The sequence below is a fragment of the Cynocephalus volans genome, chromosome 5, assembly GCF_027409185.1.
Source record: "Cynocephalus volans isolate mCynVol1 chromosome 5, mCynVol1.pri, whole genome shotgun sequence".
Lineage (NCBI taxonomy): Eukaryota > Metazoa > Chordata > Mammalia > Dermoptera > Cynocephalidae > Cynocephalus > Cynocephalus volans.
In genome coordinates, this window is record NC_084464.1 from 43,615,229 (window position 1) to 43,625,965 (window position 10,737).

General features: G+C 46.0%; 1 protein-coding gene across 1 annotated transcript; it reads left to right on the forward strand.

The window, feature by feature from the left end:
- On the forward strand, window positions 1-10,737 carry NFKBIL1 (NFKB inhibitor like 1). Its single transcript, XM_063097809.1, has 4 exons — window positions 1-133; window positions 537-813; window positions 6,817-7,038; window positions 7,216-10,737. Exons 1-4 carry the CDS (start codon window positions 77-79, stop codon window positions 7,803-7,805), a joined length of 1,146 nt encoding a protein of 381 aa, XP_062953879.1. The 5' UTR covers window positions 1-76; the 3' UTR covers window positions 7,806-10,737.

Here is a 10,737-nt window from a genome sequence, read left to right on the forward strand (position 1 = left end):
CCCTTCTTCGAGCGTCTTAAACACAGGCCTCCGGCCTGCAGCCCTGGGGATACTTGGGGGGCGGGGTGCAGGTCTGATGAGTAACCCCTCCCCCCAGGTCCCAGAGGGGGAAGCCTCTACATCTGTCTACCGGGTACATTTACATTATATTTAATTTCTAGATCATTATTTGAAATTATCGGTGTCTTTTTTAAATTCAAATTTCTGATGATAGAAATTATCCCATCAGGCCCTATTCGTTTTTAAAAAAATCTTTTATTAAAAATTTCCCTGGGCTTATGAGCCTTTAAGCCATTATTTATCCTTTTCTCAAATTTTACATTAAAAAATTACATCTGTGACCCAGCCCCACTCAAAATTTTTTTCAAACCTATCCTCTGGTAAGGGATGAAGATCAGGATAGGCCTCAACTCTTGCTGAAGATGTAAGAAGAAACGGGCAATCAAAGAGAAGAACAGAGGGAGTGTCAGAGATGGAGGGGGAAGGACCAGCCAAGGTTGGGGCCCTGACTGCTGCCTTTTTTCTTTCCTTCTTAGCCCAAAAGTTCCATGGCCTCCACTTCCCGCCGCCAACGCAGAGAGCGTCGCTTCCGTCGTTACTTGTCTGCAGGACGGCTGGTCCGGGCCCAGGCCCTCCTCCAGAGACACCCGGGCCTTGATGTAGATGCTGGGCAACCCCCACCACTGCACCGGGCCTGTGCCCGCCACGATGCCCCTGCCCTGTGCCTGCTGCTTCGACTTGGGGCAGACCCTGCCCACCAGGACCGCCACGGGGACACAGCGCTGCATGCTGCTGCCCGCCAGGGCCCTGATGGTGAGTTTGCCCAGTGGGGAACGAGGTCATTAGCAACTGACCAGATCTGACATGAAAGCCAACCAATGGTTGAGAAATAAGCTAGTTATTTGGTCAGTCGGACCTAGGGAGGGAATTGACCAAATTGGCATGTGGTTATCATTCGTACTTTTACTTTACTGAGCCTTTGTCTGAAGAGCCCAATGTTCCCAAAACAGCAACTGGTCTTCAAATTTCACATCTTTCTAGATTAGTAGCTACTTTGTTTCTTGCCCATAGTGCAAAAAGTAGCATAGAACGCTGGCTCTGCAGTTGCCTGGGTTGAAATCCCAGCTCCACACTTAATAGCTGTGTGTTCTTCGGCAAGGTACTAAACTACCCTAAGGCTTAATTTGCCATTTGCAAAATTAAACAAAATAATAACAGCCCTTGCTATTTGCCAGGTACTTCTCACAGAGTAACTCATTTAATCCTCAACAATCCTATGAGATAAGTACTAATATTATACCCCATTTCCCACACGAGGAAATGAGGCACAGAGAAGATAAGTCATTTGCCAAAGTTACACAGCTATTTTCTGGTAAAGCGGGTATTGTAACCTAGGAAGCCTAGCAAGAGGGCCCATGTTCTTAACAACTACACTGTCCCGTGTTATACATTATAGATTTATACAGTGATTGTGCCCATGTTCAAAGTACCCATGCTGTGACATACATGTTTTGAAAATCAACTGACATAGTATACAATTAGAGCACTTGGCACACGATAAGCACTTGGTAGATGCTGGTGATTGTTGTTCCTGTTATTATCAACAGATCCATATTCACCCACAAGTCTGAAACAAAGACACTCTGAGAACCAAACATTTTCATCAGTCTGCCACTAAAACTCATTTGGTAACAAAAACCTAACCTGAACTAAAGTGAGGCTATCTATGCTTTGCTTTTATCTTACTGATGTCAATATTCATTCATTTCACTGCAGAAACATTCATGTGTTTGGTTATCAGGGCTGCACTCCTGGTCTACTTAATACAGGTTCAGTATCTCTTATCTGAAATGCCTGGAACCAGAACTGTTTCAGATGTTGGATTTTCGAATTTGGGATGCCCAACCTGTGTACAGCATATTATTAGATCATCTCTTATCAAAACCCCAAAACATCTGAGTTCTGAAAAATCTCTGCCACTGAGGAATTCAGATGTGAAATCTGTTCATATCGTAGTGGCAGTGGAAGCAGCTCTGAAGAGGAATAGCCCCTCTTACTGAAATTAAAGGCAAAACCCTCTTTCCCCATCTGGAGACTTCCTTGTAAAGTAAGAACATTAGAGGAAAACCTCTAGGCTGGAATAAACAACCTTAACTCAATTTGTTTTGCTGCTTTTATCATCCCACAGCTCCCCAAGTAGATACAAGAAGCCTCTTCCCCATATGTTCAAAATTTCCCTTAATAAGTGAGATGGGCTGACATATTCGGATTTTTTTTCTTTTTTTAGCTTAAAGAAAGTAGGTTTACCAAGTGCAGGCATCTAACTTGAAAGAGGCAGGACCTTGGAAGGCAACAAAGCATGTACCTGAGGCACACCTGCATCCAAATCCCAGCTCTACCACTCACAGGGACCTGCAGCTTAACCTCTGTGAGCTTAATTTGCATCTCTAAAATGGGGGTCTGATGAGTAAATGAGGCAAGCACTTGGTGCAGCTTTGACACTCACTAAACAAGTATGTTATTTTTATTTTTATATTACTCAATTAAAGCTTTTTGAATAGTAAAAATGCCCCTGACAGTGTGGTAGGCATTTCCTTTATTGTACTGAATTCTAAGAAGCTCATAAAATTAATATTATTGTCATATTTACAGACAAGGAAAGTAGGGCCCAGAAGGTTCAGGAACTTGTCTGAAATCTCACAGTAGTCAGGTCATTGTCTTCCAAAGGGGGACCCTTGCCCAGTGCTTTCACTCCCTAACCCTGGTGTCCTCTCAGGCCTTATTTTTTCCTGGTCCCCTGCCAGCCTTGCCACCAGGTGGCCTTCTAAGTCCTTGGTGGAAAGGCCCATCTCATTCAGCTTTCAGATGCTTTAAAGACCACCCTACCTTAGTAAAATAAAAATATCTTCTTTGAACAGATTAAATGACCCAGAATTCCCTGCCGGGAGTCCCTCCACTCACCCTCACCCCAGTTCCCATGTTAGGTCTGAGGGATGTGCCAGTTCATGTTGGAGTAACTGGGCTGGGTTATCTCACCCAGTAAGACTCCAGCCCCTACCTCTTGAGCTTTTGGTGCCTTCTTTTTAGAACTCATCACCTCATGGGGAAGTGGCCTTAGCTGTCAGAGACCCCTATATAAACACACCTTAGTCAGACAATAACCATTCTGTATGTATAGCAAAATCAGTGAACATTGAGAAATGAGTTCATTTTTCACAGTCTTCACGAAAAGAATAAAGCCAGCCTGGCTTTTTTTTTTTTTTTTTTTTTTTAATGTAACATTCAGTGCAGTTCTGCCTTGTGCCAGCATGATGCCAGACATTTAACATCTATTACCCACCTTCATCTGCACAGAAGTGGGCTGTGGCCCTGTTTTACAACAGCTGAGCCATGTGGTTTATGTTCTACTTGCCTTTCCAGCCTTACCTTCCACTGCTCATCCACGGACCCAGCTGCATGGCTCTGTGTTCAGTGACCCTAGCACATCTTTCACAAGCCTCCTTGTCTCTTGCCTTCTCTTCCACCTGATTTCCACTTTGCTAAGTTATTCTCCCTTCCAGCCCAGTGCAAGCCCCCTCTCCTCTTTGAAGCCCTCTCTGACCACCCTACTGCTGTTACCTTTTCCTCCTCTGAGCCTCAGTCAATCTTCACTCAATATAAGCTGCTAATATTGACATTTTTTTTAAGTGTGTTCTTTTACCAATTAGTATGTCTGTCCCTTTAAGTTAGAAATTGCATCTTATTTCAGATGAAGGAAGAGCAGTGCTTCCATTACTAAGACCAAGTACATTTTTCCTCCACAGAATTTTTTTTCATTTCTATATTGCTTCATTTTTTTTTAATTGTTTTCATACTTACTTTTACATATTAATTAAAGAACATTGGGTAAAGTTGATCTATACTGCTAAATTGATGATAAATGTGATATTTCAAAAACTGGCAAGTGGTGAACTATTTAATAAATGACGTTGGAACATTTGGCTCATCTAGGGTAAAATAGACTCAAAAGTAAATTCCAGCAGATTAATACCTAAATGTGACAGGACAGTACACACCAAATTTATGGGAGGGGTTGCCCCTGAGGAGGAATGAAACTTGAAGGTGGTATCAAAGAAAATTTTAGCTTTATCTATGATTTTATTTCTTTAAGAGAATGTTATAAAAATAACAATATGTCAACATACCCTGTAGTAGGAATGGGGGTGTTTATTGCACTATACTTTGTACTTCTTTGAATTTTTTAAGTTTATGAAAATAAAAATAGTAGAAGCGAATACAAGGGAATATTTTATAATCTTAGAATGGTGAAAGCCCTCCTAAAAAAAAAAAAAGTCAGAAAAGAAAATACTTATACAGATTTAACTACATAAAAATTTTAAAAGACAGATGGGAACTGGCTGGTTAGCTCAGTTGGTTAGAGCACAGTGTTATAATTATAATACCAAGGTCAAGGGTTTGAATCCCTGTACCAGCCAGCCACCAAAACAAAGGACAGATGGGAGAAAATATTTACAATATATGTAACGGATACAATATACTATATAAAGAAATCTCATATCTATACATAATTTCCAAGGAAAAAGTGAATAACAAATATGAATAAGTCACTCACAAAAGAAATACAAATATCCAAAAAACTGAAAGAAGAAAACTTGATTAATAAAATTATTTTTTAATGTATCAGATTGGCAAAATTAAAAGGGCTGATGAAATTCAATTTTGGTAAAGGAAGACACAGGCACACATATATTCTTGGCACAAACTTGAGAGCAATTTGGCACAACTGCACATGTTCATTGACTCAGAAACTCCACTTTTGAAAATCTACCCCACAGAAATACCATAACAAGTCTGCAAAGATATATGTATGCGGCTAAACATTTTTGGAAACAAAGTCTGTCTACTGGGGGTGGGAGATTTGTTTGTTTCATACACACAGTGGAACACTAACTATACAGTCATCAAAAAGAATGAGGTAGACTGTATATATTCCTGTGGAAAAAAATAAGTGAGATGTTAAATGAAAAAAGCAAATTGCTGAGCAATACATGTAGTGTGGTCACATATCTCTGAATAAATTTGTCATAAAGAACCACAACAAACTCTTTATAGTTATCAAATTTATTCCTCCTTTTAAAGGAAAGAGGGGCTGGCCGGTTAACTCAGTTGGTGGGAGCGTGGTGTTGATAACACCAAGGTCAGGGGTTCAGATCCCTATACTAGCCAGCTGCCAAAAATAAATAAATAAAATGAAAAGGAAAGAAAATTTCTACTTAATTATATCCCTTTCACATCAAAATATCAATTAAATAAAATGGAGAGGAAAGCTACCTACGGTCCTACCACCCAGAGGCTAGAATTTTTACTTATTTTCTTCCAGTCTGTTTTTTTCAACTGTAGGATTTGTTCTCTTTTTTTAGACAGTTATGATCAGATCCTAAATACAGTTTTGTAACCCAGCTTTTTTCACATGCAAACATCATTCATAGTATCTGTTTACTATTTTGTACCATATTTAATTTATTATGTTCTTATAGTTAGAGGCCTTACTCCTTAAAAACCTATGAATTTAAAACCTCTCATGGCAGCCTGAGCATACACCCACCCTCACATCTGCAGTGAACCCTAGTGAGGAATAAGCAGTTGAAGACAGGAACAGGTACTTGCTGGGTGGGACAAGTTGGGAGGACTTGTGACTGGTCACAACAGTACTAAGAAGTGCCCCTTCCTCTCATCCTGAAGTGGTTTGGTGGGGCTGGGCCTTGGCCAACCAAGGCTGGGCCCATTCTGTCTTCTTGCCTTCCTGGCAGTGACAGTTCAACCCTTTTCCTGTCCTTCTGCCAGGTAAAAGGTACATTCCAGCACCACAGAATAAAGATTGGCGGACTGCCGGTCCATTTCCTCCTACCCTAGAGAAAGAAAGCAGGTCTGCAGGAAGGAAGGTTGCCTCCCTCACCTTCCCCTGTCCACTGAGTGAAAGAGGTGGTTGGTGGCCAGAGCAGGTGGGCCTGGCCAAGGTGCCTGGGTTGGCAGTGAAGCAAGCAGCATGGCACTTAGCTAAACCTGGACCATATGCAGTGAGGTCAGGACTCAGGAAGAGGGGAACTCAGGAATGTCAGTCCCCCTTCTGTTTTCTCCTAGTACCTGGATGAGACCCCCTATCTCAGGCCCCTTTCCCCTGCCCTAGGTCAGCAGTCATTTGGAAAGAGCTCTGCTGCTGGCAACATTTCTGTGGCTCAAACTCATTGCTGGTCTACCTCCCACTCCCCTCCCTGGGTAAGGCTGGCTGAGAGAAGATCTCCTGAATACATTTATTTTACTCAATATATTGAAAAGTGATATAAAAAGGTAAATGTTACATATTTGTATATTTATAATGGTTCAGAGTAGAGTTTTCAGATATTTTACCGGTCTGACGTATAGTTTTGAGTGAGAAATACAAGAAGGGATATATAGTGACAAGACTTTCAAGCCAAAAATGGAATACATAGTCAAAGGATTTTGACATTGCCCTAGGTGGCTGGAGGCAGGCTGGAAAATGTCATTTGACATTATAGAATTCCCAGGACACTAAAATAGTTTGTGGGGATATAGGTTAGAATATTTTAAACTACCACACTTATTGTGCATATGGTAAACTATGAGTATGTATTTCAAGTGATGGTTATTTCCTAATACCCAGGAGGCAGCCATGTGGGCCACCCTTTCCATTGCTCTAAGACCAAGGGAGTGAGTGACCAGCAGAGTCCAAGATGGTGGCCCTACCAAGGAGCAGGAGTCCCAGCTAACTTCTGCTTACTCCTCTCCCACCAACAGCCTACACAGACTTCTTCCTGCCGCTGCTGAGTCGCTGTCCGTCTGCCATGGGAATAAAGAACAAGGATGGGGAGACCCCGGGGCAAATTCTAGGCTGGGGACCACCCTGGGATTCTGCTGAAGAGGAGGAAGAAGATGAGGCTTCCAAGGAGCAGGAATGGAGGCAGAAGCTGCAGGGCGAGCTGGAGGACGAGTGGCAGGAGGTCATTGGGAGATTTGAAGGTGAGGAATCCATTGCCATCCACAGCTGCCCTTCTTTCCCGTTGGCCACTTTTCCTCTGCCCACTACATGAATGTTCCACCCAAGGCTCCTCTGCCCCTTCCTCTATACTTGTCTCTCATGCCCCATCACCTTCTCACAGCCTCTCTCTGATATGCCCCATCCCACCTCCCAAACAGATGATGCTTCCCGTGAGGCCCAGGAACCTGAATCCTTCTCAGCCTGGTCAGAGCGCCTGGCCCGGGAACATGCCCAGAAGCACCAGCAGCAGCAGCGGGAAGCAGAGAGATCCTGCAGACCCTCACGGGCTGAGGGCTCCAGTCACAACTGGCGACAGCAGGAGGAAGAGCAGCGGCTCTTCCGAGAGCGATCCCAGGCCAAGGAGGAAGAACTGCGTGAAAGCCGATCCAGGAGGGCCCAGGAGGCTCAAGGGGACCAAGGGCCAGAGCCAGCCAGGGCTGGGCCTAGGGCAGAGCACCCCAGAGGGGCTGGAAGGGGCAGCCTCTGGCGCTTTGGTGATGTGCCCTGGCCCTGCCCTGGGGGAGGAGACCCAGAGGCCATGGCTGCAGCCCTTGTGGCCAGGGGCCCTCCCTTGGAGGAACAGGGTGCTCTGAGGAGGTACTTGAGGGTCCAGCAGGTCCGCTGGCACCCTGACCGCTTCCTGCAGCGATTTCGAAGCCAGATTGAGACCTGGGAGCTGGGCCGTGTAATGGGAGCTGTGACAGCCCTTTCTCAGGCCCTGAATCGCCATGCAGAGGCCCTCAAGTGACCCTAGGGAAAGAGCGAGAAACTGGGATGCAGCCTCAGGGGCAGGTAGAAGGAAGGGTGAGGATAGGTGGAGATAATGAGGAAGAGTCAGATGCTGCATGGCAGAGGATGTGGGGTGGGAACAGAACTTGTAACAAGCAGCGTTGGCAGGATAAGGGCCACCAACATTGCTCCTTGACTCTGCCATTTCCTAATAAGACCTGGTTCCACATTTCACTCCTGCTGTCTCCTCTGCCTTGTTCCATTGCTGTGGTTTTTATCACCCATGACATCTCCTTTCCCGCCCTGCCTGCTGAAACCCACAGCTCCTACACACCTGCAACACACACGCAGGCGCTAGTGCATGCCTTCAGCTAACAATGAGAATCCCCTGCTTGCCCACCCTCAAGCCAGCTCTAAAAAGGCCCAGTTTGCCCTCATCTCACTCTGCTCCCTACACTGGGGTCCATCTACTCTGCAGTCTGCAGCTGGAGAAATAGATGTGAACAGAGGCCAAAAGGGGAACAAAACCAGTTTCGCTCCCCTCCCCAGCTCCCCAAGCAGAACCACATCCTCCTCCCCACTTAACACCCTCTTCCCCCATCACAGGGCTTTCCCTTTGCTGAGTCACTGAACGAGCCGAGTTGGGGGTAGCTAGGGCTGGGGGGCCATGAGGAGGCTGGGGGAGAACAGGGGATAGAAGCAGAATGGATAGAGGAAGAGTTCTGTGGGGGAGTGGAATTTCGGTTGCTAAAATTAGGAGCAGGGGAAGGAGGCAGAAAGAGCCAAATTATGTAACCTGGGTTGTCTGCTCTTGGGCAACCAGAGATCCACACCCAAGGCCAGCCAGGCTGCTAGGCTCCTGGCTATTCCTGCCCTCTAGTTTCTCAGTCTCCTCCAGGGCCCCAATCCTCATTTCCTCCTTCCAGCTTCTGTCCCCATCCCCAATCCCCATGCTTCATCTCTGAGCAGCCTAGGCTTTGCCTTCCACATAAACATCTCCTTTTCCAAGAACTGGTGATGAAATCCTGACAGGTGGAGAGAGAGGGTCTGGGATCCCCATAGAGGAGGGAGGGATCTCCATCTCTCCCACTATTCATTACTCAACTGCCCACTCTAGCTCCCTGGAAACTAGGATAGGGAATTGGAGAGTGCACAGCCTGTGTTTGTCTACATCAGAGGATCTTATCAGAAACTTCTTTTTCAGGCTTTGAGCCCAGGTTTATACAGGAGAACCCCAGGAGTGGAAGTGGAAGGTGGTAGAGGACAGGGAGGGGAAGCTTCTGGAAACATGGGAACATGGGGTGGGCATGAGACCCTCGCAGAAGACAGAGAGCCTGATGTTAGGAAGAGGCCCAAGGCCTCCAAAGGACCAGGCAGATTTTCAGGGGGCAGGAGGGGGAAGGGCTGGTAAGAAAGATCCTGTGAGAGAGGAAGCTGCTGTGATTCAGAGAAGAGACTTCAAGCTGTGAGTGACCTTGGTTTCCGGTTCCTCTCACAGGCTGGAGATTTCGGAAGTGGCATGCAAAGAGCCTAGGTTTGGAGTTGGGGGGAGTTGGGTTTAGGATCCCTAGGCTGGGCGTTGAGAGGTAAGAAAAGAAAACTTCAGTGTCCAAATTTGTTCCTCCACCCGGAAGGCTTCTCTCTGGTTTCAAAGCACGTCATTTCCCTCTCTGTGAGAGTTACATAAAACCAAAGCAAAATAAGCCCTGATACCTTGGCCCCCAGACCTGCCTCTTTTCAATGTCCCTCCCTGGTGTCTGGCCCCCAGCCCTAGTGGGGGTTCCCCTGAGATGAGGGCTGTTCACTTTCTCTGACCACATGGTTTCCGCTTCCGTGTGTCTTGTTTCCTAGGCTGATAAAAATACTGAGCCCTAGAGGCCCTGGCTTCCTCTGACCTCTTGAGGCCAAGACAGCAGGCATCCTGTCCACCACAGTGGGGATGGGGAGGGGGCCCAGGGATCCCCAAGAGGTGACTCAGTGCCTACCGTGAAACACTGGGGAGGGGGAAGCATGTGTATCTTTTCTCTAGAGCGGGAACCAGGAGTTGAGTCTCAGTGGAGGCTGCGCTGGGGTTTGACTTGAGAAACAAGATTGGGAAAGAGACGAGTGAGATGGAAGAGAGGCAATTTAGGGATTGAGATTGGGGCAGATTTGGGTTAAGTTAGGAAAAAGATCTGGGAGAAGCTATTCAGTGCAGGTCAACTGAGCCCAAAGATACATTCAAACCCTGCTTCAAGTTTACAATCCAGTAGGGGAGGCAGACCCATACCTAGTTAACTGAGTCAAGGCTTGCTGAGTCAACTCCACAGTAAGGTTCAGTGGCTACAGAAAAGGGGCAGGTGAATTCCATCTGAAAACATTGGAGGGGAGGCTCTGAGGATGAGGGAGAGCATTTGAATTGGTTCTGATGAATGAGTAGGATTCCAGTGGGTGGAAGGAGATGGAGAAGCTCTGGGGGTAAGTAAAATGGCTGGAGCACAGGCCGAGGAGTCAGAAAACCACAGGATGTTCAGGGAAGATGAGTGTCCTGAGGCAGAAGCAGCACACGTATGAGGGAGCATGTAGTGAAGAAAGGACCACAGAATGCCCGGGTCAGGGATTTGGACTTTACCCTGTGAGCAGTGGCACTGGTGACAGCTGTGAAGAAGAGGGAGAACGGGAGCACTGCAGAGTGCAGGCAAGGGATGAAATAGAAAACAACTGTTGATGGAAAATCAGTGTCCCCCCCCCCCCCAGAAAAGAGAAGAACTGTCTGTTTTTGGATACCTACTATGTGTTACACAGTCCTTTTCCTAACATCAGCAATCCTTTCATCATCTGTTCAAAAGGTGGATGGTGGGTCCCCTTTATAAAGATGAGAAAAGCCGAGGCCCATAAACGTACTGTAATTCACTTAAGGCCACAAAGCTAAGAAGTAGTGGAATTAGCATTAAATTCATCTGACTCCAAAA